At 36.0% G+C, this 26034-nt stretch overlaps 5 protein-coding genes across 8 annotated transcripts; all 5 read left to right on the top strand.

The window, feature by feature from the left end:
* Nucleotides 1-3069: 3069 nt before the first annotated feature.
* Nucleotides 3070-6521, top strand: LOC102617750 (uncharacterized). The gene is made up of 7 exons (XM_006473286.4): nucleotides 3070-3518; nucleotides 3690-3747; nucleotides 4061-4141; nucleotides 4281-4316; nucleotides 4607-4846; nucleotides 4930-5071; nucleotides 5619-6521. The coding sequence occupies exons 1-7, from the start codon at nucleotides 3340-3342 to the stop codon at nucleotides 6110-6112; spliced, it is 1230 nt and encodes a 409-aa protein (XP_006473349.3). The 5' UTR covers nucleotides 3070-3339; the 3' UTR covers nucleotides 6113-6521.
* A 1871-nt stretch (nucleotides 6522-8392) lies between these two features.
* On the top strand, nucleotides 8393-10961 carry LOC102617063 (uncharacterized). 2 transcript variants are annotated; one of them, XM_052441558.1, is made up of 6 exons: nucleotides 8393-8566; nucleotides 8709-9037; nucleotides 9171-9299; nucleotides 9379-9543; nucleotides 9949-10254; nucleotides 10606-10961. In XM_052441558.1, the coding sequence occupies exons 2-6, from the start codon at nucleotides 8774-8776 to the stop codon at nucleotides 10720-10722; spliced, it is 981 nt and encodes a 326-aa protein (XP_052297518.1). In that variant the 5' UTR covers nucleotides 8393-8566; nucleotides 8709-8773; the 3' UTR covers nucleotides 10723-10961. The 2 variants fall into 2 exon arrangements, with proteins under 2 accessions (XP_052297518.1, XP_052297517.1); XM_052441557.1 differs by having other exon boundaries at nucleotides 8405-8566; nucleotides 10582-10961.
* Nucleotides 10962-11102: 141 nt separating this feature from the next.
* On the top strand, nucleotides 11103-14245 carry LOC102616768 (B3 domain-containing protein At5g42700). 2 transcript variants are annotated; one of them, XM_006473282.4, is made up of 7 exons: nucleotides 11103-11696; nucleotides 11791-11889; nucleotides 12019-12050; nucleotides 12162-12324; nucleotides 12755-12961; nucleotides 13315-13404; nucleotides 13906-14245. In XM_006473282.4, exons 1-6 carry the CDS (start codon nucleotides 11562-11564, stop codon nucleotides 13402-13404), a joined length of 726 nt encoding a protein of 241 aa, XP_006473345.2. In that variant the 5' UTR covers nucleotides 11103-11561; the 3' UTR covers nucleotides 13906-14245. The 2 variants fall into 2 exon arrangements, with proteins under 2 accessions (XP_006473345.2, XP_024951787.2); XM_025096019.2 differs by lacking the exon at nucleotides 13315-13404.
* Nucleotides 14246-15363: 1118 nt separating this feature from the next.
* LOC102616087 (probable protein phosphatase 2C 12) lies at nucleotides 15364-20335 on the top strand. 2 transcript variants are annotated; one of them, XM_006473279.4, is made up of 10 exons: nucleotides 15364-15621; nucleotides 15828-16096; nucleotides 16425-16596; nucleotides 17364-17517; nucleotides 17612-17675; nucleotides 18020-18127; nucleotides 18546-18671; nucleotides 18828-19066; nucleotides 19289-19491; nucleotides 19808-20335. In XM_006473279.4, exons 2-10 carry the CDS (start codon nucleotides 15899-15901, stop codon nucleotides 19840-19842), a joined length of 1299 nt encoding a protein of 432 aa, XP_006473342.2. In that variant the 5' UTR covers nucleotides 15364-15621; nucleotides 15828-15898; the 3' UTR covers nucleotides 19843-20335. The 2 variants fall into 2 exon arrangements, with proteins under 2 accessions (XP_006473342.2, XP_015384400.2); XM_015528914.3 differs by having other exon boundaries at nucleotides 15367-16096; nucleotides 19644-20335.
* A 1721-nt stretch (nucleotides 20336-22056) lies between these two features.
* LOC107176418 (BRI1 kinase inhibitor 1) lies at nucleotides 22057-23932 on the top strand. The gene has a single exon (XM_015528915.3). It carries the CDS (start codon nucleotides 22472-22474, stop codon nucleotides 23495-23497), a length of 1026 nt encoding a protein of 341 aa, XP_015384401.2. The 5' UTR covers nucleotides 22057-22471; the 3' UTR covers nucleotides 23498-23932.
* Nucleotides 23933-26034: the final 2102 nt, after the last annotated feature.

Below are 26034 nucleotides of genomic sequence, written 5' to 3'. Positions count from 1 at the left end.
AACAATGGGATAATGTGCATTTAATAATTTGTTCAAAATTTAACCACTTTTGTCTTAATAAACTATAAGAGTCTTAAACAACTATGAAATATATAATAAAAGAGTTGTTCGAAATACATGATAAAATAAATAATTACTCTCTAGCCGTGTCATGTTCAAAATATATGAGGTCAGTTAGTGGAGTATACATTTTGTAGAACATATTTTTTAAAATACAAGAAGTTAGGACACAAAAAAAAAAAAGAATCTATGGAAGATAAGAAATAAATATGTAATCATATTTAATCGCTTATTTTATAAGACATCTCCAGTTGTCTTAATCATGACGTAAATCTCATAAAAATGAAAGGCAATCATGAAGAAGATAGTTTGGAACCTAAATAAATAGTGAGGCAAGGCATTTAAGTTTCAGAAAACTATCCCGCAAGCTAAATGATCACATTTGCCTTTTGTTGAACCATTAATTAATGTTGATTGCGATTCAACGTTCATTTGGGAATTTTAGCAACAATGTATATTTTAGGTGTCTGACACTTGGCTCAATCATGTTCAAAATTCTAAATTTTATTGAGAATTACTCGCATAAATATAACAAAATTTACGCAAAAATTAATTATGGTTGAGTATCAAGTTTTTAACTACCCAAAAAAATAAAATTTATGGCAAAAGGTTGATGCTAGTTTTTTTTTTTAAAAAAGCCAAAATTCAGGTGGTGATTAAAGAATTTTTTGGTGAGTGGTGCAAAGATAATTTATGTTGTTCTAATTAACATAAGCCGACCAATTTGATAAAATTACCCATGCGATGTCTGCAAATGGGTAATTGTGTTAACGGCAAGATCACCGGTGGATTAAAAAAAAAATCAAAAGTTAGATAAATCTTAATTTTTTTTGGCTACATAAATCTCAATAAGATTAAGGTGGTGTTGATATAATTTATCCTTAAATAAGTGACCAAATATCGTTAGACAAGAGGCGTGACTATGAAAAAGAAAGAGGGGGGGAAACCAACCAACAAACAAACAAAAGGAGACCATATGTATTCTACCAAATCGCAAAGCAGATGACACATAACATTTAAGCTAACCTCCTAAGTTTGAGTTGGCAAAATTTGGTTCAATAATTTCATGTTAGTAAACGTTCCATGGCGCATAACATTTTGTGGCCCATGCTAAAACATGCCGCTGACCTGCTTAGTTTAAAATTTTCAAACGATGTATGTTATCTAATTAGTTGAAATTGTGAATTTATTTAAATACATTACATTTAAGTCAAAATTTATTTTAAAATTATTCAAAAATCTCATTCAATTATAATTTATTAGTATAGTTGTATAATTTAAATACCCAAGATCTAATTAAATCAATTAAAAAATAATTAGATTTAGTTTGAAAGTTGATATGATTTAATCCAAAATGTGCAACTTAATATTAATAACTAATCAAAATTAAATATATTATTTTAAAAAATATATTTCAACGCTTTGTAAGATTTGACTATGTTCTCTTAAAATTAGGGTAATTTTTAAAAACCTCCCCTGAGGTTTGGGCTTGTTGCAAGTAGATGACGAGAATTGATTTATTTGTAAAAAATCCCCAACCGTCAGTTAATTTTAACATTGACCGTTAGTTGACTGTGCAAAGACAATATTACCCTTAACAATAGTTTGTAGACGGAAATAACTAAAAAAAAAAATCAAAATTGTTGGCTATTTTATCCTCTTTAAATTATTGATATTTTCTTAAAATTCCTACAAAAAAGATAAAATTAAAAACTTGAAAAATCCTCTTTAAATTATTGATATTTCTTTAAATTTCCTACAATAAAGATAAAATTAAAAACTTGAAAATGAAATAATCATAATTTTTACCTATAATATTATAAATCTTTGGAATTGACAAGAATAAAATTATAAAAAAATAGGGTTTGTGTTTTTCGCGCCAACAATTTTAGTTTTTTTTTTTAGTTATGTCAGTCTACAAACTATTGTTAAGGGCAATATTGTCTTTGCACAGTCAACTAACGGTCAATGTTAAAATTAACTGACGGTAGAGGGTTTTTTACAAATAAACAGATTCTCGCCATCTACTTGCAACAAGCTCAAACCTCAGGGGAGGTTTTTAAAAATTACCCCTTAAAATTATAATTTCTCAAGGGGTGCAAAGAGAAATACTAATAAAATTACAAAAATGATAAAATAGGTTTATAATTTTTTTTTTTTCGATCTTTGATAAATTTTACTCTTATTCATATGATATCTTACGATGCAGTCTCAGATATATTGATTGATGCATCTAACTATGCACATCTTACTAATTGATAATGATACCCCGATGTCGAAGAAGTAGGTTTTGATTACCTTACCTGGATCTACAGTTTGGATCGAACGAACCTTAGCAATGTGAACGCAACCTATTTTGTCTCTGAAATGCAAGAAATCTTGTCTTCTTCTGAAACTTGTTTGAACTTCGAAGTGATTTTGCTCCTTTTTTTAAAAAAAAAAAAAAAATTTAAAAGAAAGAACTGCGTGTTTTGTATATACTAAATAAAATTAGCATCGCGTCAAGAATCAAGACAAATTTTAATTTGTTCTTTTAGTAATTTAGATGGCAAATACATTGAATAGACAGCAAAGAGATTTTTACATAAAGTTTCAAAGTTTGCATTTGCATCTTCCTTTTTATTATAATATTATAACAATTGAAATAATCACTCCGCTGGATGACAATCTAGTTATGTTTTTCGTTACGTCAATTACTTGTACAATAACAGCGGTGTGACCATGCCTGCATTCTCAGCTATTGGCTGGACCTCATAATTAGTATTTCTCCTTGATTTCTTTAAATATTAAAAAACTCCAATAATATCATCAACACAGAATTCTGAAGAGAGCAGCGAAATTATTCTGTAAATGTTGAAACAGCCCGCCACTTCCGTGCAAACCAAATAGAGGGGACGTTGCCATCAATGAGCTCCTGACACGACATCGTCGAGGATATTTAAGTCATTAAAGTCAACTCACCAAAAAAATTAACCTTTGTAAATTAAAACCAAAAAAAAAAAACAATGTGGCCCGCGTTTGTGGATATTGAAAAGGGTCCGTATTTGAAGCGTCTCCTTCAAGAATATGACCGTGATTGAAAAAAATCAGCAGGGGTGAGAAAATACTCCAGGACCTTATGATATCTCTAAATTTTGGTCCGTAGATCGAATCGAATTGTGCGCGTGCGGGTTTTTTTTTTTTAAATCTTGTTATTTGCAGCAAAACGAAATATCCGAAAGGGAAGTGAGTTCATCTAATCTTAAGTGGAATTGGAGAAAAAGAGAGAGAGAGAGCACAATGTGGGGATTTGGGGGTAGGTATTACTGGGGAAGGAAGGAAAGAGGAGGAAGGAGAGAAGGGATAGTGGTGGTGTTTGCTTGGATGTCTAGTGAAGAGAGACAATTGAAGCGTTTCGTCCAGCTTTACTCCTCTTTGGGATGGAATTCACTTATTTGCCATTCTCAATTTCTCAATATGTAAGTTCTATTTGATTTGATTGATGTGAGGATCATGCTCGATGGAAGGGATAGATGAATACAACCGGTTTTTTTTTTTTTATTTGGTTAATATAAGGGATTAGCTCTCCTTTTATGCTCACACGACTTGATGATTTTGTTCTCTGGGTTTGATTATTGTAATATCTGCAGGTTTTTTCCTGAAAAGGCTGAAAGCCTGGCATTGGATGTTCTGAAGGAACTCGTAGAGGTCAGTGCTTTTCTTCTTTTGTATTTGCATCTTCGAACAGTCTGTTTGGATTGTGGTGGTTTGACTTTCATTGCAAAGGTGCTTTCGAGTGAATTCACTAGCTATTAAGCAGACATGGGTTTGGATGCTAGAATTGATGTTTACCCAACTCATGTTTAGCTAATGTGGTGGAAATCAATACCATGCCCAAACACAATCTATGTTTTGATTGAAGCCTTATAACATTTTTAGACTTTAGTATCTTGAAATTTTTTAAAGGGTTGACATACTGAGTGTTTATCTTGTAAATTTATGGTTTTATTCTGGCAAGCAGGAGCTGAAGTTCGGGCCATGCCCTGTTGTTTTTGCATCTTTTTCTGGGGGTCCAAAAGCCTGCATGTACAAGGTTCTTCAGGTAATATTTTCAAGAATTTAGAGACCGCATTTATCTGTGTTTAGATGTCAGCAGCGAATTTCTTTCCTGCATTTCTGTGGAAGCTAAGAATGCATCATAGTTCTAAAGTCTTTGGTTTGGCTGGAAACTTATTTTGCAGATAACTGAGGGAATATGCGAAGCAAAATTGAATCTGGTACCTTTTCTATAAACCCATCTATTTTCCTTCTTTTTCTTTCTTTGAGAGATTTCTATATACATGCTCGGTTGTTATGGTTTCTTCCAATATTAATGCTTTTGATGAAATAACAAAACTCGCTAGGTAGGATGAAGTTTACATTTTCTTGTGTTTACCCATAAGATCTGAACAAATTTTGATATGTTGGGTTGACAAAGAGTTGCTTGATATACGTTGTGTAATTTTTAAACTTGAAAACACCATTTTTTGTGTGGTTTAATTACTTTTTCTTCTTCTTTCTTATGAAGGATGACCGCCAACTGGTTAGGGACTGTTTTTCAGGCCAGATCTATGATTCTAGTCCAGTGGATTTTACTAGTGATTTGGGTGCCAGATTTGCTGTTCACCCCTCAGTTCTGAACATGTCCCATCCACCAAGATTAGTCTCTCGGATAGCAAATGGCATTGCTTCTGGTCTTGATGCTTTCTTCCTTAATAGGTTTGAATCGCATCGAGCGGAGTATTGGCAGACTCTGTACTCCTCTGTGGTAAGAAGACAGCGGCTTACTTGATATAGAAAAGCTTTCCCTTTTCATGTCTCCTGTTTTTATTCAGTATAGTTCTTATGCAGCGGTTTGGGGCCCCATATCTCATTTTATGCTCGGAAGATGATGATCTTGCTCCTTACCAAGTTATCTACAATTTTGCTCAACGACTGTGTGATCTAGGGGCAGATGTAAAACTTGTAAAATGGAACAGCTCTCCTCACGTAGGTCTGTTTCAAAACTCATTGGTCTAATGTGTAGTCATGATCATGGTGTGTGATATCTTCTGCTGAGATTTTCTTTGACTGTTTCGGTTGTGCTTTTATATAAATTTTAAAACCAAATGGAGTCCTGTTGTGTGCTGTAGAGGGTTTATACTTTCAAATGCTCTGTATGCTGCTGTTGATGTTTTTTGTACTTTGGTTAAAGTTGTGAACACAAATTTTGGTCACTAGTATCTTGGCAGGGACTGAAAACATATGCCCAAACAATGCTTTAGAAATGATGCTGGGTTATATTTACAAATGTCAAAGGAGAATGTTATTTAATGTAGGTTTTCTCCAATGCGTGTGCTTAATGATGGCCGTGATGAATGTATGTGGGTGTGTGCATGTACAACTTCTGTTATATTGGAAGACAAATCATAACCATCATCTTATGACCATTTTTGTGAATCTGATGGCTGGTCCAACTTTCATCTGCAAATGCTTCTAGGCTGCATCATCCATATATTTCAAATCCTCTTTATGTGATTCAATCGTGATAGTTATTACAGGTCACTATCGGCATTATCCAATTGACTATAAGGCTGCTGTGACTGAGCTCCTTGGTAAGGCGGGTGCAGTTTACTCCCAACGGATTCAACGACTTGAAAGAGAAAAAATGGGCCTGGAGGGAACACATGATGATATGGCTGATCCAATGTACAACCTGAGTAAAGCAGCTGTGAGCCCAACCCGGAGCTTCCGAGGAACTTCTCTTGTGCCTAGTGATCATTTCGTCTTGCCCAGCTCTCTTGAATATTACGATGGCAGAGATGTCGGGTCCCTGCAAGATGAACACAAAGAAAGACTGATTCATTTGCCTAACCCACCAAGCATTAACACTCATGGGGTTCTTGGTCAAATTCTATTCGACGTCTGTGTACCCAAGAATGTTGAAGGCTGGGATATCAGGTCATCGGATTCTTTAAATGGATCCTGGTATAATTCATCACAGAGGCGTGCCCCATTTAATCCTATCAAATGTATGCGCCGCTCAAGATTGTAAGATTCTACTGACTACTTTTACTTGAGGATAGAATCTACTGAATCGTATCTTGTACGAGGCTCTTTGCTTAACACAGTGCTCGCCTGGCATCAGCCCAAGGGAACATGAATTTCCGCGAAGAATTAAAAAAGAAAAAAGGAAAAATGGAGACATGGGCATTTGAAATGTTATGTAAACGGAGTTGATAATCTGGCGTTTTTGTAAGACAATAAGGAGAATGCCATGTTTTGGGCTTGTGGCCTGGCCTCTATTCTGAGTTCTGACAAACTGTACATTGACGGTTACATGTATGAAAAGGCTCTAGCTTAATGTAGGGTTTGTCGGGATGATTTGTATTGAAAATAAGGGGAGGATCTGGATGTAAATCCACTTAATTTTCCAAAATGAAGAACCTCAATACTTTACGATATTTTCACATTGGCATTTCAATGTTTCCGTCATTTTTTAAAACGCTTTTTGTTGCTCGTGCATGATAATTCAACATGCAGCATCTTCTCCATTAACTTGTTAACGTTAAAAAAGGGAAAAAAACCCTTCTCATTTTTAGGGTTTCATGCAATAATTCATTTCATTCTTATTTTTTAAACAATAGCTCAAAACATCTTTCTGTTAACTCACCGTTAGTTGAATGTCGTTTGTTAATAATTCATTAAGGGTAAAAATAAATTTTCATCAAAGAGAAAATTAGAAAAATAAATAAAAGTTGACATATAACTAAAAATAATTTTATCTAATCCAACTAAATAGGAAATACTGAAAAAGATAAAAAATTTATATTTCAAGCAATTCTTTTTTCACTTCTTTCTATTTTAGCGGCATAAAACTATATAAACCCTAAATCTAAGTACCAAAAATATCATAATTTTCTTATTCATATAAGTATACTCTCTAATTACACTGTAAAATTGTTTGAATTGAGTTGGAGATAAAGAAGATATTCAGCACATGCAAGCACATAAAAATTGGTGGTATTTTGAGTTTTTCTTCCAATATTTAAAGAATAAAGATATTGTGTTAATTACAATTTGTTCCTTATAGCAATTAGGCTCCGTTTGGTACAACTTATTAAATAGAGCTTATAGCAGTAGAGCTTATACCAATAGAGCTTTTGGACAAAAAACCATTGGGTGTTTGGTTGTCAATTAAAAAAATACTTTTGAACCATTAAACTGTTTGGTTGTGTAAAACTAAAAGTGTTTTTGTGTAATTAAATTACCAAAAATGATATATATTCATAATTATATAACATGTAACAAAATGCATCTAAGCTATCAATTAAAAAGAAAAAAATCAGTTTAATCATTTTTTTAATTTTCAAAATTAAAAATTGCATAATTGATATATTCTCCTAAACAAATAATACTATCCAAATTAAAATGATAATCAATAATATAACTGAAATGTTAACGGAACATGAAGTGTCGCATTACCTAGCATCCTCCTCACTAAAAACGTTGGCTATGACTATGATTGCTCTCTCAAGTATTGGTTATGTATAGGGATTGCAAAATTAAAGTGTTGGTTATTTAAAAAAAAAAGAGAGATAAAGTGAAGTGGCGGCAACAATATTTTTAAATGGCGGTAATAGTTTTCGTAAGGTATATTTTATACAAAGGGTATTATGTAATTAATAAAATATGTCAAGGATATTTTTAATATTATATAATTTTTTGGAAAAGCTCTCTAACCTCTACTCCCAAAAACTCAAATTTTGGACTTTTGCTAGTAGAGGTAAATTAGCTTATTTAAGTTAAAAAAAACTCTACTAAAAAAATAACCAAACACCATAAAAAATTTTAAAAAGTGCTCATGGAAGTAAATAAGCACTTATGGCTCTTAAATAAGTCATACCAAACATGCACTTATTCAATGACTATATCGAACTATATTATCGTGGATTTTATTTAAAAAAAGTTTATAAATTTTGCATACTTTGTAGTGTTATTTAATTATGTAAAAAATATATTTTAATATAGTTTGTATCACTTTAATAAAAAAATCTTATTTTGTCCTCAATTAATTATTAGTTAACGGCTTTATACTAACGGTGAGTTAACGAAAAGATATTTTAAGTTATTATTTGAAAAATATGGATGAAATGAGCTATTACATTAAACTTTAAGGGTGAAAATAATTTTTCCCGTTAAAAAATACCGAGTTTGTTCATTATTGTAAGATGGAGGAATTTGAAGTCATCTTCGAGGGTAAACAAAAGTGAGGGCTGTGCAAGTGTACACTTGAAAATAATATCCATATCCATATCGGCATCCACATCCACATCCCATTTAATTAATGAATAGAGTTTCCACCGTTTATTTTTCATAGAGAGTTGCAATTATTAAACATGAATTGAACATATATTCTACAGAATATCATACGATATATCCTGCGCATGGATGGATAATATAGAAATTCCCAATAAAATATGCCATCATTCATATTGTATTGTAATTTTTAAGATAAATTCTATGTTATATGAAATGAAACATACACATTTTATAACAACCATATAAATTATATGGACTTATTATTTATGTGATTGTTGTGAAGTGTGTACGTTACATTTAATGTCAGATAAGGGCTCCCAATTTCTATTCTAATTGTGTTGACATTTTGTTTTAGCCGATTGATTCGACTTTGTGTTTGGGACAGGGAGAAAGTATGAAGATACTAGTGAGCGGCGCGTCGGGTTACTTAGGGGGGAGACTCTGCCACGCGCTTCTGAAGCAAGGCCACTCGGTTCGAGCCTTGGTCAGGCGCACCAGCGACATCTCCGGTCTCCCTTCGGAGGGAGCTCTCGAGCTGGTCTACGGCGATGTGACCGACTACCGCTCGCTCGTCGACGCCTGCTTCGGTTGCCACGTCATCTTCCACACAGCCGCTCTTGTCGAGCCTTGGCTCCCCGATCCTTCTAGGTTCTTTGCCGTAAGTTGAACCCCTAGTCACCTTCGTCGTTGAAGTTGAAGTTTAAGTTTAAGTAAAGTGTTCTTGTTCGTTTTTACTATTTTTATTTCGGGGGAATTGAAACAAAATCCGAGTTTTTAAAATTGTGCATTAGGTTAATGTCGAAGGATTAAAGAACGTAGTGCAGGCAGCTAAAGAGACTAAAACAGTCGAGAAGATTATATACACGTCTTCATTCTTTGCTCTTGGTTCAACAGATGGATACATTGCCGATGAAAATCAAGTATGAGAATTTATCTTTTATATGCGCTGTGTAAAAGTAACTGATTTATTGATTTAATTTTTGAATTATTTGGCGGCAGGTTCATGAGGAGAAGTATTTCTGTACCCAGTACGAGAGGTCTAAGGCTGTGGCTGATAAGATAGCTCTACAAGCTGCGTCAGAGGGGTTACCAATAGTGCCAGTTTACCCAGGTGTTATTTATGGTCCGGGGAAGCTCACCACTGGTAATCTTGTTGCCAAACTGGTAAGATTATTGTTTTCGCAGCACTTTTCTTTAGTTTTCTTTCATTGTCAAATTACTTGTCATGCAATTTAGGCTGGAACGAACCATGGAACATGTGCTTTAAATTGAGTCTAGTAGTGGAAGCTCTGGTTGTAGGCCAGTGATGCCCCATTGGTGAATGAACTCTTATTTATTTAGACATTGTTTTGAAGATGAACAGCAGATAGTGTGTTTCTCTCATCAGCTAATTGATTTATATGTGTTAACACTTTGCAGTTCTTTAACCACTTGTCTCTTATCGAGTACCAGATAGCTACCTTATTTCTTAAAAGTTGTATATACCATACTTGATTGAATGCTTTCACTCTTGATTGCATAGAGAAGTATCAGATGCTTGCTGTGATGATTATTGCTTTGTCCTTTCAGATGATTGAACGCTTTAATGGACGGTTACCTGGCTATATTGGCTATGGAAATGATAGATTTTCCTTCTGTCATGTTGATGATGTTGTAGATGGTCATATTGCAGCAATGGAAAAAGGTCGATCTGGTGAAAGATATCTTCTTACTGGAGAGAATGCGTCATTCATGCAAATTTTTGACATGGCTGCTGTCATCACTGGAACAAGCAGGCCTAGATTTTGCATTCCCCTTTGGTTGATTGAGGCATATGGATGGATATTAGTTTTCTTCTCTCGAATCACAGGAAAGCTTCCTCTCATCAGCTACCCGGTATGCGCTATGGCTTCTGAAATTGATTTATTGGCCCTGGTTGTAGCACTGGTTAGGATTATGAATTTTTTGAGTGCTAATTAATTTGATCATGTAGACTGATATTGACTTGTTTATAGACTGCTTACTTCAACAATATATGATGAGTCCCATCATTTTCTGCCTACACGTTTTCATTTATTCTCTTTTCGGTGCCAATGCTTACACTGTGAATCTGTTTCTGTGTATTCTTGTATTTGTTTCCTTGAACAGTTTTTCTTTCTTCTTCTTCTTCTTCTTCCTATTTAGCATGCATTATCTTCTTACAATGAATGAATTATTGAGCAGACTGTACGTGTTTTGGCACATCAGTGGGCATACTCTTGTGTGAAGGCCAAAACAGAGTTGGGTTATAACCCCAGAAGCCTGAAAGAAGGACTGCAAGAGGTGCTGCCCTGGTTGAGGAGCTCAGGCATGATAAAGTACTAAAAGGAGTATTTCATTTATATTGACAACATTGTTCGTTGCTTTGGACTCTGTACATCTCTCAATTATAAGAGCAGCCAGTGCCCGGTGATGATATCAGCTGTAGACTGTGAATACCATGTCTTATTTATTTAGATGCATCACAAAGATGTCTAGTCCCCTTTTAACTTTGATTATTTATGAGCAAACTGTAGGAGAACGATGTTCTAACTTCTAAACAGCGGTTGGAAGTGATTAAAGTACCACATGGTGCATGCTCTACGAAAATGTGTAAAGGAAATAAAATGAAGTATTACTAGTAGAAAAATGTGAAAAGGAAATTAAAAAAAAAAAAAAAACAAAATTAAGTATCTCTCTGTGTTTATAGGCGCGATGCGTGGTCATCTAAACACCGCCTTGAGTGACTAGAGTCCTCTTTGATAATTTGAAAATTTGAATTTGAAATACTATTTAATTTGGCGGCAACCACTAAAAAGTGGTGCCGGTCTGTGATCACTCACTCCTCACTCACTATGTATGATGGCTTCTCTAATGATATGATATCACATCTTTACTTATTGCAAGGGGGGAAAAAAAAATTGTCTCCTTAAATTTACATTATTATTAGTGAATTGCCATTAAAAAAATGAAAAGAAAATACAAATACATGGTGCTGTCCAATCGCAGGGCACTTTTCGGCTAGCTGGCTCCTCACTGGTAACTCAAACGAGTAGGAACTCATCGGTCACCTCGCTTAGGTCTTTACCGTTGTGCCTTTTTGTTACTCTCAAAACAAAATTACAAAATAGAAGGCTAAAGGATTAGCGAAAAGAAAAACAGGTTCGTGTTTGGTTCCAGAGAAAATGGTGAAGGCGAAGCCATCATACGAGGAATGTCGCCTTAAAAGAGTGGAGGAAAACAAGAAACGAATGGAAGCCCTCAATCTGCCCATGCTCTGTCAAGCTCTCCGCAAAAAGCCCTCTATTGAACCATCTCATGTGCCACCCTCTCTCTTGTTCTTTGATCATATATATATAAACTTTATTTTTCTAGTTGTCAATACAGCTGACTTTGTGTTTGCTCAATCGACAGGAGAAACAAGTGAAACCTCGTACAGTGAAGAAACAAGAGGATGTCGTCTTGAGGCGCTCCAGTCGCGTAGCCAACAAGCCCGCCCCTGTTTACAATGGAGTGAGCTTACCATTTCTTTACCTCTATATATCAACATTTGAGCCGTAGCCTTAGCATATAAAGCTTAATGTAGAAGAAAATGGAACTATGATGAACAAGTAACAGTGCCCGTTTTTGGTTTTGCAACAGGTTACTCTTGTTCGTGTGGAGATACCTAGAAGGTACACTTTATTCAAATTTCTCTTTTTTTTTTTTTTGCGTGATAATAACTGTAACGATATGTTTCCTATTAGTCTGATGTTGCAAGCTTCAATTTCTTCTGGAATTTTTAGAATTTCCTCCAAGAGGGATTTGTCGAACCGGGTTTATGCCTCAGATGAAGCCAGAGCAGGTGCTGTAGAGAAAGCGGAAAAACTGGAAGCTCGTTTAGGACCCGAGCATCCAACTTTTATAAAGCCGATGCTGCAATCGCATGTTACTGGCGGATTTTGGCTGGTAAGCTGCTTGGTGTTATTGGCTCCTAATGTTTTCTTCTTTCTATTAATGCATCTTTGTGGTTTTTTCTCTTTGGTTCATGAGTAAGTGGTAGCAAAATCGCGCTCATCTTTCTCATGGTTCATTTCTTTACTAAGTGTTTCTTATCTTTTGTTTGATTTAAATTTTGAATGATCCGAAATGACTTATGGAGCACAAGTTTAGTGATTTTATAGCTCAAAACATGATTGTAACTACAGTTTCACCAAGGAGGATATTGAATTTTTATTACCATGGTGTGGTCTGTAATCAGAAAGAAAAGGTGAATCCATTTGTAATTCAATTGTAAATGACTGGAATTGTGTATGTTATCTGAGGTCTAATTTCATTGTAATATATGGGTTGAAATTGAAGCAATACTCCTAATCATTTTCGAATTTATAAACAACAGGGCCTTCCAGGCTACTTCTGCCGGAGGAACCTCCCTAAACGTGATGAAGCTATCACTTTGATAGATGAAGATGGTGATGAGTATCCAACAGTATATTTGCCAAGAAAAACAGGATTGAGTGGTGGATGGAAAGCATTTGCTGTTGCTCATGGTTTGGTGGATGGGGATGCATTAGTTTTTCAGTTAATTAGGAATACTGCATTCAAGGTATGATTAAGCTATATATGAATTTTTAACCTTAGTACCTTCTAATGGTTTTCTAGAACTATTGTGTTTGGCTTAAGTTTGAGGTTCATTATGCTTCCCATGTGTTTGACCTTTCAAACACAATTGATCAGCATAATATATATATATATATATATATATATATTATGTGTTGTGTGGTGGGAACATAGCACATGCAAATTCATGCTCTCTATTCACCATAATATGTAGACTTCTGATTTTCTACTGTCCCTTCTCTGTAATCTTGCTTGTATCTATCTCTAGTGTGAATAATCTGTTTTCCTAAAATCTGAAGTGGTTAATTGGACATTGCATCTACCATATTCATTTTTCAGGTTTATATAATCAGGGTAAATGGTTCTGATCAGATGAAGAATCTCTTGAATTCCAAGTACCAGATATCAGAGCCCGTCCAATCAATTTAGGTAACCTTTTGGAAAAAATAAACACCTTCAATACATTGAACTAGTGTACTTCCCTTAAACGCTGTTCAGTAGCTTGACAGGCATGAATCTACAAATAGAATTCACATTGCTTCTTTAGGTTAACTAGGAGTATGGTGGCAAATGGCAATAATAGTAACATTGCAGCAGATATGTTCATTATGTATAGTGTTGGTTTTGGGGTTAGCAATATTTTTTTACACGAATTCCAAACAATATAGACGGACAAATCGTACATGGAAGGACAGAAGGTCATGAGTGGGTTGTATTGCACAGATTTATTTTGACAGATATTCAAGCTTAAAATCTTTGTTATATATTCTTTTCTGCAGATCTGGCGCTATGATGCTTTTATAAAATAATAATTTTCATAAATAATTCATACTTGGAACCTTCTCAATGACTTCATGTATGTTAATAATAACAATTTGGCTTATTCCATCGAGCATTTTAAGTGCTTTTGGCTATTTGTTCTTGTTGCAGGTAAAACATGCTGGGAAAAACAATCCATCTTGTCGTAAGTTTATGTCCTGGCCTTGCCTTGTTCACAGAATTAGCTGATATCAAATTAGACCATTACCGTTAGCTTTTGTTTTTATCACGACCGATCAGGAGATCAAGACGCTCTCAGATGTCTGATGTAATTTTGCTAGACACACATTAATTACAAGTTTTATGCTCATCAATTTTACAGTTAAACACTTCAATTAATGAGCTCAGCTGTGTGTATCTGTTTAACGTTCTTTTCTATTTTGGTTTTATTGTAACAATGATCTGCTGCACCTGGACCAGAACGGGCAACGCGCCAACGCCTCATTATCTTTGATTTTTGAAGAAATAACACCACATTTTTCTTCCTTGTCACACAAGATTCCATAAAACTTGACTTTTTTTTTTTGTTCAAAGTAATTATTTATCCGGGTCAATCTGAAATCTTTGTGGGGGTGCAATGACCGACTTCAGAGTCCCTGTTTAGGTGGATGTGGTGAGCTGTAATGAGTAAACCAGCAGTTGTTGATTGCAACAACACTGGCTAAATTGGCAAGCTGGACGCCTCTTTCCAGCTTGCATTCTCGAAGAATAAATATTCGAACATGCCTTGAACTTGCCATCAATCAGCTCTCGTCGTCAAACAACATGCAATGCCCAAAAACAAAGGGTCCTGATTTGTATTCATCACTGTGGTGGGGCCCATACGCGGAACTGTTGATCTCAGCCGATCGAGTTAATTTTAGTTATTTCACGCGGAGTTTGTCTGATAATCTCTCTCCCATATTAGAGATCTTCAATCCCACGCGCGCCCCGCTGTTTCGTGAAATCACGCTTCAATTCCAAAGACAGCTTTCAAATCATAGTACCATCTGATTCGATCGCTTTTGTTCACTCGCCTTACCGACGGGTGGGATTTTTAGTCTTAGTTAGGAATAACCGGCGCCGAGAATTCCGCGGTTCTCCAAGTGGAAGGTCAGAGGGTTAGGTCATACTTATGTACCCGGGCCCACCGGGCATGGTCCAATGACTCGAACTTTAAATAGAAGATCACAAAATAGTGAAATACTACTACAACGTGACATTAACAACTTGATAACTTTCCAAATTTAATTAACGAGAAGAAACTAATGATTATTATTATTCGACACTAATTAAAAATAGGCTTAAAAGCGTTTTATATTTTTGCATGCAATCCCGTCTAGCGAGGATTTTAAATTTGACTCGGTCTTTATTAAGATTATTGTCGCTTATACAATTAACTAATCCCGCGTCACTTCCCTTAACCGGCGCCAACCCAAGAAAGGGAATAGAGGGAAAAAAAAAAAAAAATCCAATCTTCGTCTTTATTTGAATCCAACCAATCAGTTTCATTTGCGAAATTACCTAACGTAGGGCCCAGGTTTAATCCAACGGTTAAACACGCAGCCTACAGCAAGCGGCTTAAAAAACGGCTTTTGAGCGCCGAACGAAAAGAACGGTGCGTTTTTGTCATGTCACTCGAGTGAAATTGAAAAACGAACCAGAAACGGAAAATAAAAAAGGAAATTGAGAAATCCAGCTTCAATTGCGCTAAAATTGTTTAGTTATTGTCTCTTGTTGAGAATGGAATTTGTCAAGGACGCCGGATCACAGCAATTTTTTCATTTCAACGCGTCTTATTTTCCTCTTCGCGCGTAATCGCCATCGCTGCGATTTTTTTCTCTCCTTGTAATTTTTCTTTTCCATTTCTCGATTTCGCCGATTGATTCACTGAGATTCGTATCATTCTTTCAAAGACACTTTTTTTTTAAATTTATTTTTTTGAATTTTATACCTTCTAAGATCCGCATTGACGAGGAATTCTGTAATTTCCTTTCCGATGTGGATTGATTTGCTCATATTTGTCAATCAAATGATTTGATTTATGTGATTAGGAATGGTGCAATAGAGTTTCTGATACATAATTTGCAAAAGAAGCTGTGATTTTTTAAATTGAAATCAAGTAATGGCCACGAGGGGCGAACATCAAACGGTCCCACTTTCGGTGCTGCTAAAGCGAGAATTGGCGAATGAGAAGATAGAAAAACCAGATATTGTACATGGCCAGGCTAGTCAAAGCAAGAAAGGAGAAGATTTTACTCTTCTCAAAAACGAATGTCAAAGAGCCATGGGAGATGGAGTCACCACATTTTCTGTATATGGGGTATAGTTTTCGATATATTTCAGTTCGATGGATTTAGTATGTGTTTTCTGAATTCTTATTCATGATGGCAAAATGTATTGATCACTTTTTAGGACTGGCTATGCGTAGTACTTAGTCAATTAGATGGGATACATTGCATTTAGATTGCTCCAATTGGATTAATGATGGGAAACAGAAAGTTCAATTGCATGAGTGACGGCCGGTTCTTAATCATGCTGATTTGATCTTTTCATTTATGTGGATAATACCATGTGTTCGATTGCATTTCTTTTGGATTCTAGATAAAGTTTATCTTGTCAAGTTGATTTAATTAAACTGTGTTCTGCAGCTATTTGACGGACACAATGGCTCAGCTGCCGCTATTTACACCAAGGAGAATCTTCTGAAAAATGTGTTAAATGCTATCCCTTCAGAGCTTAACAGAGATGAATGGATATCTGCACTTCCACGGGCCACGGTAGCGGGCTTTGTGAAAACGGACAAAGACTTTCAAGAAAAAGGTGGGGGTAGCTCCTTTCTATAATTTTCACTGTCACTACATATGTTGTGATTGTGCAACCTATACTTTAGGAGAACTCTGGTGATTGGTTAAAGTAGAATGGCCAACTTGATGTTGGATAGAGGGATTATTCACCAGAAAACACATGCACGCATGCGGACTTATACATCCAAGTGCAAACACTCTTGCGCATTCATTCCAGTATTCATATCCTTATGTGCTTGTACAGTCATACACATTGCCAAATTCTCATATATAGCCTATGTCATATGACTCTTGGTCAAGTACATATCTTCACACTCATGTATTTGAGTCAATATAAAAGCAATGGTCACTGCAATACCTTTTAGTTGCTTGCTTCAACAACTGTATTTGTGCCATATGTTTTGAGCCTTACACATGAGGCATTCATGTCGAACCAAACTTGATGCAGATATAATCAAGTTAGGATTAGTTCATTAGGTCAACATATAAACCAATCCTGATTATTAAGGATTATGATTTTGTGTGTACTAGTTTTTGGTGATATTATGTTAGACAGACAAATTTGAAAATACTTTCTATCATTGGAAAATATGAGGCTGGTGCTTGTGCATTTTCCACATGATCTGTTTGTGTAGATATTGGTGTCTGGATATATGTACTGGGACATTGCATTGGGCAATTTATTACATTTTGTTTGTCATCAATGGAAAATACCTTCTTTCTGGGTTATGTTTTGCTAGGCACATGGGTAATATTTACATTTTCTTTTGATTGCCATTTCAGCTCGTACATCAGGAACAACAGTCACCTTGGTGATAATTGAAGGATGGGCTATAACAGTTGGATCTGTTGGTGATTCCCGTTGTATACTTGAATCTGCAGAAGGTGATATCTATTACCTGTCAGCAGATCATAGGCTTGAATGCAATGAAGAGGAGTAAGTCACTGATATAAGCATTATGTGAAACACATAACTTGTCCACCCTTGAAAATAAAGACCTCACCTTTTTCTGTCTGGTGTGTTATATTAGGAGGGACCGTATCACAGCATGTGGGGGTGAGGTTGGTCGGCTCAATGCTGGTGGTGGAGCAGAGGTATCTTTCCTTTTGCATCATAATCATGTCTCTATTTGTTCTAGACTTTTAATGCACTTCTTGAGAACTTGTCTGGAAGCTGAGTTTTTCCTTTTCTAGTAAAAATTTATATGCTTCTTGATTTTTTAAGTTGGTATAGCCACTATACTTGGATAATAAGACACTAAAGACTTGTTGGCCAATTCATGTGTCAATCTGTCCATATATAATGATGATGCGGGGCCAAAATCTTGTTTGAGAAAACTCAAATTGGTGATGTCTATCTGCCATCTATGTAACTATAGATTGGTTCCTTCATTGGAAACATAAAATATTAAAAAAAGAAATGTTTACTTCATTTGTAGATTGGACCATTGAGATGTTGGCCTGGTGGTTTATGTCTCTCGCGATCTATAGGAGATATGGATGTTGGCGAGTACATAGTTCCTGTTCCTCATGTAAAGCAAGTGAAGGTTGGTTCTTCTGTAAGCTATTATTGATATATGTTAGCAATATCTATTCCATTTACTTGCTCCCTGTAGGGGCCTTGACTGTGGTGGTTGATCCATGTTTGTCCCTTCAATTATCTTTTCATATTTTACTCATGTATAACTTGAGTTTGGTTTTATGAATGTTATATCACATGAAGAAACTTTTTCATGCATCACCTTTTAGTATTATTATTGTTGTTTTCAGTAGTTCTTTTGGAACTTAACCAAAGGAATGAGTATAAATAATTCAAAGTTACTTTTTAATATTGATTTAAACTGGCTGCCTAATAGTTTTGACATATAGACCTACATAATCTTTTGATTCACATATGAGGCTGTGCTGCAATTCTTTCTGAAGAGATTTAGAAAGTTTGACGTATTAATTACTATTTTGCTGCAGTTGTCTACTGCTGGCGGTAGGCTTATAATATCTAGTGATGGTGTTTGGGATGCTTTATCAGCGGAAGAGGCACTTGATTGTTGTCGTGGGATGCAACCGGAAGCTGCAGCTGCACAAATTGTCAAAGTAAGCTAATACCAAGCAATTTCTGAAGATTATGTTTTAGGTTTCTGGTCAATGATGAAAACTGCATCATTGACCTTCACACCTCAGAACATAGAAATTTATGTTTGGTTATTCAAGCTTACTTTATCTCTTGCCATATCTCTGTTCCTTGTTCAGGAAGCCGTACAGGCAAAGGGACTTCGAGATGACACAACCTGCATTGTGATTGATATATTACCACAGGAGAAGCCTCCTCCTCCTCCTGTGCCTGCACCCAAGAAGCAGGTAAAAGGAGTGCTCAAGAACATGTTTCGCAGAAAGTCCCCTGAATCGTCTTCTAATACAGATAGGGAATATGTTGAACCGGATGTGGTGGAGGAATTGTTTGAAGAAGGATCTGCTATGCTTTCAGAAAGGTGTGCTGTGAAGGGTCATATTAGCTAGCTTATTTCTTTGATCATCACGGATAGTGCTTTTCTTGCTTTGCTCCTCCCTTTTTTTTTTTTTTTGTGCTTTGCAATTTGCTGCTGTTCTTGTTTGTGATGTTTTTACCAGTTACAAGTAGCAGTGCAGTCTGCTCAAAGAATGGCATTTTAGTTTGTCCCTTTTTTACTCAAGTCATATTTTCGTGATCACAGGTTGGATACAAAATATCCACTATGCAATATGTTTAAGTTGTTTATGTGTGCTATATGTCAAGTGGAGATGAAACCTGAAGAGGGCATTTCAATACATGCTGGTTCAACTTATTCAGGAAAGTTGCGTCCATGGGATGGTCCGTTCCTTTGTTTAAGTTGCCAAGAGAAGAAAGATGCAATGGAAGGGAAGAGGCCATCAGGAGGTATTGCTGCTCTCTCTCCCTCTCTCTCTCTCTCTCTCTCTCGCACGCTATATATATATATATATATATATGTATGTATGCATATGTGCATCAAGTATTGATGTTGCGATAGCTTAATAATTTTCTTTGTTTTTTTCTTTATTGTTTTCCAGATAGACATGGTAGTGAAAGTGACTAGCAAGCCCATCCCAGTGATTTTTGCATTTTGCAAGTGCTAACAATTGTTTTGAAGTTTTTCATAGAAGGAAAGATGGAGCTTCCATGTGATAATGAACTCCTTAAGTTTCTCATGGGGTTTTTTGTGTATTTGATCCAGCATTAACTTGTGGGCCAGTTTGGATCTTTTCCTAATTCCTTCCATGCTGCAACTGGTAAGATCAAAGTTATGAGTGCGCTTCATAAATCTGTTATCTGACTTCAGGAAAACTGTGCTTCCCTCCCATAAACTTGCGAATGCGTTGTGACACATTGGAGGTTATTTCCCTTTCTGTCTGTATACATTCCATGTTACACTGGTTCCCTGTTCATAGAGCTAACTGTGAATTATAGTGGCCTCAAGTGCAATCATCTGGTATAGGAGTTTGAGGAGTACTTACAGATTCATTCGAAGTTATGGGAAACCTACGTGTTCAGCTTGTTGAATGAGTTCGTTCATGTAGCATTAATTTTAATTTGATCCTTCCTATTAACAAGTTGGAAGGTGAACATTAAAAATAGAAAAGTTGGAAATTACGTTTTATTTTCATCCCAAGAAACCGTCTCTATTCTTTGTTAATCAGTGGCATATTTCATTTGTATAATATATATGCAACAAGCATTAGTGAAACTCTTCAACATGCAACTACGAACCCTTGTCATGTTCTATTCATAAATTTGATATAGACAGATGTATTTGGTTGAGCTATTCAAAAGGTAGGGTAGTAGTGTGTGATAATTATTATGTCTTTCGTTGAAATTATTTGCATTAATCATTGTGATCAATTTCTAAGTGATTAGACCAGGCAAAAGGCAACTCAAATTATATGCAGGTCATGACGTATTGTCTTTTATTGCCTTTTCACAAATTTATTTGATCCATTATGATGCTATGTCAAGTTCTGCTATTGCATTGAGTTGGCGTGGTCCAATCATTGAGCAGTGGAGCACGAGTGTTGGGTTCATGAATCACATGATAGGGGCCAACAAACAGACACGGCATAAGATTTGTATCTGATTGGTTGACCCAGCATCAGGCCCACCAAAAGACCACAGCGTAAAAAACAAATAATTAGAAGAAAGACAACCTAACTGAAAACAGCTTAGTCGCATGGTTTGTTTGTAATAAAACATGACTCGTCTCTATAAGTATCTACACCCATGCACGCACAGAGAGTGAGAGATCGAAAAGATTTTGTTTGATACCTCGTTTGGTGGTTGGCATTTAGTTTCAAATTGACGGGCGACTTTTGTAGAGTAGAATGGAATAAGAAATTGAGTGGCCACTGGCAATTGGCAAAAGCAGATGAAAAAAAAAAAAAAAAAAAAACAAGAGGAGGATGTGTTTTCCCACCGCATCGAAGAATCTATTATGGGCTCTGAGAGAGAAAGGTTTTGTTTTATGCAGTGTTTTTATTATTATATCTTCTCTTCTCCGTCTTATCTTTAAAAGAAAATGAATGTTGAATGAATGAATGAATATATGAATGATATTTTAAGTTGTTTTAGTGGTGAAGATGCGCCAGTGCCAGTCCATGTCCACCTAAATAATGCTTCCATGATTAAGATGCTGACCTTAACTAAACCCAACAAAATTCTCCCTATGCAATGCAATGCTTGATGCTTCTTCGTTCGTGGACCACTTTGTACACGTGTGTGTGGGTCCCCTTGGTCCTCACTCCCCTACCTAACTGTGAATTTTATTTCGTCCTTTTCCCAGACCCCATCTATCCTTTTGGTTACCCATCCAACGGCTGACACTTGACGTGTAATAAAAAAGTCAATTACCACCTAATTTTTATTGATTGACCGCGTATTATTGGGGGCAAAAATTTTGCATCCTAAGTTTATTGACCGATGAAACAAATATTGAACAAATTTTACACCTGCCTTGGCCTTGGGTATATTTTTATTAAATTAAATTGTACCAGCAGAAGAACAGAAAACGCACTAAACGACATAAGATTCAATAGAGGTCTTTCCGCGTTTTGAATCCACAGCATTTTGACTTGTTTACGTCTAAATTGGTTTACCAAATGAATTTGAACAAGGAAATTTCTTTATCAGGTTTTATTGAAGGCCGTGATATATACGTGATTTGGACTAAATCCTCCTCACTGCTTCATTCAGATCTTATCTTCTCTGCCACATGTCAACATTATAGTAGTTACCTTGCCCAAGGTACTTTGCCTATCAAATTACACGCAAAAAGATAACATAGTGATAGTAGAATTAAGAGAGAAAAAGGGCATAAATTTGTTAAGATTCCTCTTTGAGACGGGTGCACATGTATGTAGATAAGAACATGACTTCAGACATCTCTCTCTCTCGCCTTCTCATAACTCATTTCAGTTCCTCCCAAGAATAATACAACTCACATATAATAAAGACACATACCCAAATATTAAAGTTTTGCCTTCCCAATCTAGCCCTTACGAAGGCAAACTTGGATACTTGTGACCTCATTTTCTATAATCAGAACTTTAGTAGCTGTTGGATTTGACATGGACCCACCAAAAACCTTTAACAGATACTGCTAAATATATATCATCTCAATCATAGTGGCATATTGCCCACCACACCCTTTCTCGCTCTTTCAAGAATAATAATGCAAGACTATGTTTCATTGTTCTACTAATAAAGACATTTTAAGCACAAGTCCTCATTGACAATAATCTCTCTCTCTCGGTTTCTCCACTGCTTCCTGATCTTATCATTTTACTAGCACAACAGTAAGAGAACCCCAGATACTGAATCAGACTTTCAAGCATAATCCTTTTGAATTATGGATTCCCATCAGCATCAATCAAGCAAAGAGAAAGGTGTGGACAATATGAAGCACGGAGAAGGAAGAGAAAGTTTAGCGGCAGCAGCAAAGCAAAAGTCATCACCATCATGTCCTGCTGCTGCACCAGCAGCCTCGCCACCATCGGCATCATCATCCCCTTCTCACGAATTCTCCTTCACAATCTCTCTTCATTCTTCTTCGGCAGCAGCAACCACAACAGTCCCTGCTGATAATAATAATAACAAAACCAAAACAACCCCACCTTCATTTGCAATCGATTTGTCCCCGGCTGATGACATTTTCTTCCACGGACATTTGCTTCCTCTGCATCTCCTTTCTCACCTTCCAGTATCCTCCCCTCGCTCCTCCACCAACTCATTGGACAGCTTCACCCTCCCCATCAATGACTTAAGAGACAATCAGATTCCTGAAAAGAAATTTAGCAACTGCAGCACTAGCAACCTTAATAGCAATAACAGCAGCAGCAGCAGCAGCATCAAATCCTGCAACCATCATCTGCGAAGCAATGATCTTCATCTTGATCAATCAAAGAGAAGACCCAAGTCCAAGTCATTCTCATTATTCGGGTTCACAAGATGGCGAAAGGGTTTTGAAGTTAGAGAATGTGAAGACAATAGCAACAAAGATCAGAATAAGCAAAAGAGGAAGCTGAGGTTCGACGTAAGTCATGTAATTAGACGGTATGTGAGAATGGTTAGGCCATTGCTGCTTTTCAGAGGAAGGAAAGAAAATGGCCATCATTTCCAACGGCAGGCGTATTCGTTTTCAGGTAATTTAAGCTTTAGGAGCAAGCAAGATCAGTTTATTAGAGGAAGAAGAGGTGAATTTTCAGCCCCTGCATCAATCAGAACGTCTCCCACAAACAGCGGGTTGCTTGTCGCAACAACAAATATTTCTTCATCGACAAGTGATAGTACCATGGAAGAGTTGCAAGCTGCAATTCAAGCTGCTATCGCTCATTGCAAGAATTCCATTGCTGTTGAAGAGAAGATCAAATGCTAAGACTTATTCTATTTCAGCTTTTAGTATTATTCTTTTTGTTATTACCATTTGCATATTTATTTTCTTGTGTATAACATATGGTATATACATATATATGAAAAAGACAATATTACGAAGGAACTGGTGAGAACGAAGATGGAAGCAATATATATATATATATATATATATATATATATATTTACAAATACATCCAAGGATGATTGCAACATATGCTTTCTTGACGTTCACGTATTCCCGGTACATACTACATGCGGTGATGGGCTGTGTGACCAATCTCTAAAAGTTTGAATGTTAAGTATTGGGGATTCAACTCCATTCAATATTTGTTGTTATAATTTTTATTTTTATTTTCCTTCATGGGCTTATTTATTTTCCCTATAGAAGTTGAGCAATTCCAGTGTACTCCTTAGGGAAATTCGCATTTTTATTTTCTTATTTTCTTGTGTAGTAGTGGATGTAGTTTAGTGTTGAATGAGTCAATTCACAAGTACGTTTAATTTAAAACGGGGCTATTATTCATGAGATTTCGAAAGAAACAAAACAAAAGAAAAAATACTGTATTGTTAGACATATTGATAATTATTAGGTCTCTTGATTTCAGATCCACGTTAAAATTGTTTAGTTGGCCTGGGCCTTTGGATTCGGACGGTCCCAGATTTATTCAGTATCGATAAAAAGCTGCAAATTACGGATGCATAAATCAATAGTGGAACGCTAAAAAGAAAACAATGGCCTTTTGTCTGCAATCCCCATCAGAAAAGGAAATGGAGCCATTTATGGTTAGACATGACATGAGGGACGGCAGGGGCTGCAAAAAAGAATGTGGTATCTGTAATTAAGATTGATGAATGACTTGATGGTTTTGAAATTCATGAAAGGATACCAAGCAGTCCAACAATTCTATATTATACATTAAGGTATGGGGAGTACCTTAATCTGCTCCAAAATAGCATATCAATTTTCAGGGCTTGAGCCGAGTATTGTTTGAATTTCAAATCACGAGGATGTTCTGATGATAAGTTTGTAATGATTTCAGAATTGAGTGATCAAAAACTTTGGCTTTATGAATTATGATTATTTTATCCACCATCCCACAAGATTAAAACCGACCCAAATGAAAGTGCTTTCATTGTTTTGAACCACCACCATGCAGCCAAAAAGTTAAAAAAGCGGAAAAGCGCACAATGACTAATCGTTCTCCGATGACGAGGTGGCCGAAGGGAGTCCATGTTGATTTGTGCATGCGATGCGAGAGTATGCACGATCAAATATTTTGTGATTAGTGCAAAAAATATGTGTGTAATTATTTAGGAGCTATATTATTGCTGGAGTAGTCCACTCAATTAATATTCCAAGCGAGGAAACCCCACAAAAAGTGGGGTGGCTGTTGGGCTCAAGGAAGGAAAATCTCAAGACCGAAAGCGCAAACAATCACGATACCCTAAGAAACTCTAAGTAGCGATTCAGCAACACATATAAATAAGCCATAATGAGCAGAGTCACAAAATCAGATCTGCTTTTATCATCTTCCACATCATTAATTTTAATTCTTTTAAAGCATCTAATCAGAATCCGAATTCAGATCTCTCTCGGCAATCCGCAATGAGTTGAGCGCGTCAGATGAAGAGCAAAAGTCGAGGCGAACACTGGAATATCCTGCCAAAAGGTGGAACCCAGACAGCCTCACGACTCACAGGCCATAAAGAAACTGGCCGGTCCGGCCCTATTGGATTGAAATGGGCCTGGGTAAGTCCATCCTCCTCGAGGTTGACAAAGTGTCAACCCACGAAAAGTCCACTTGCTAGTTGCCACATAAGCTGAAAGCCCACGGGCCTGTAGTTTGGCCGCAGACCTACCATTCCAATAAGTTTTGCCGACTCACGGTCTCATTCGAATTACGAAGCACAACGAGCCATCACACTCGCACTAGCTAGCAATTAGCAAACGCCCCCTTATTGAAATGTTTTTGAACAACCCGCCGTTCTTAATTCAATTCAAGTTATATAAACCGCCACGGTCATAAACATTTCCGCCAATTTCCAGGAAAAAACTCTGCTGGGATTTTTCTTTTGACACCGTGACTTAATTATAATTCTTATACGATGTACGTATGATCGTTTTTAACTTAATTACGAATACATATGTGTTGGTATCTCATTGGATGGTAAAATGATGACGCAGTGGTGTGACTTTTTTAATTGTGAATCTTTTAATATATTTATTTTTTTCTCGTTTTAAGAATTATTTATGACTCAAACCTAAGTTTTATTATCTCAACTCTTATATGAAAAGAGTTTGAAACATACACTTCATTTTGAATCTCATGAAAAGAGGATGTACAAGAAGGATAGAATTGGGAAAAAAACTACAAGTTATCAAATTTCTATAAATTTTTTCTCTTCATTTAAAAAAAAAAATAAAAAATCCTCCATTTATGAATAATTTTATAAATGTTAATAGATGATATAATAGTAATGGTCGTGGACTACGGACCAGACGTAAATAAGATTGTAATAAAGTAGGCAATCTGAATCATA

Source organism: Citrus sinensis, chromosome 5 (assembly GCF_022201045.2).
Source record: "Citrus sinensis cultivar Valencia sweet orange chromosome 5, DVS_A1.0, whole genome shotgun sequence".
NCBI classification, from domain to species: Eukaryota; Viridiplantae; Streptophyta; class Magnoliopsida; order Sapindales; family Rutaceae; genus Citrus; species Citrus sinensis.
This window is presented reverse-complemented; position numbering and strand designations above follow the sequence as displayed.

Bases quoted from the DNA above. Each gene is read 5' to 3' on its own strand.
- LOC102617750 (XM_006473286.4), top strand. From the start codon at position 3,340: ATGTGGGGATTTGGGGGTAGGTATTACTGGGGAAGGAAGGAAAGAGGA. The intron at 4,142-4,280 runs GTAATATTTTCA...CTTATTTTGCAG, and splicing joins GCATGTACAAGGTTCTTCAG to ATAACTGAGGGAATATGCGA. The intron at 4,317-4,606 runs GTACCTTTTCTA...TTTCTTATGAAG, and splicing joins GCGAAGCAAAATTGAATCTG to GATGACCGCCAACTGGTTAG.
- LOC102617063 (XM_052441557.1), top strand. From the start codon at position 8,774: ATGAAGATACTAGTGAGCGGCGCGTCGGGTTACTTAGGGGGGAGACTC. The intron at 9,544-9,948 runs GTAAGATTATTG...TTGTCCTTTCAG, and splicing joins GTAATCTTGTTGCCAAACTG to ATGATTGAACGCTTTAATGG. The intron at 10,255-10,581 runs GTATGCGCTATG...ATTATTGAGCAG, and splicing joins TTCCTCTCATCAGCTACCCG to ACTGTACGTGTTTTGGCACA.
- LOC102616768 (XM_006473282.4), top strand. From the start codon at position 11,562: ATGGTGAAGGCGAAGCCATCATACGAGGAATGTCGCCTTAAAAGAGTG. The intron at 12,325-12,754 runs GTAAGCTGCTTG...TATAAACAACAG, and splicing joins TTACTGGCGGATTTTGGCTG to GGCCTTCCAGGCTACTTCTG. The intron at 12,962-13,314 runs GTATGATTAAGC...TTCATTTTTCAG, and splicing joins TTAGGAATACTGCATTCAAG to GTTTATATAATCAGGGTAAA.
- LOC102616087 (XM_006473279.4), top strand. From the start codon at position 15,899: ATGGCCACGAGGGGCGAACATCAAACGGTCCCACTTTCGGTGCTGCTA. The intron at 17,518-17,611 runs GTAAGTCACTGA...GTGTTATATTAG, and splicing joins CTTGAATGCAATGAAGAGGA to GAGGGACCGTATCACAGCAT. The intron at 19,067-19,288 runs GTGTGCTGTGAA...TCGTGATCACAG, and splicing joins TCTGCTATGCTTTCAGAAAG to GTTGGATACAAAATATCCAC.
- LOC107176418 (XM_015528915.3), top strand. From the start codon at position 22,472: ATGGATTCCCATCAGCATCAATCAAGCAAAGAGAAAGGTGTGGACAAT.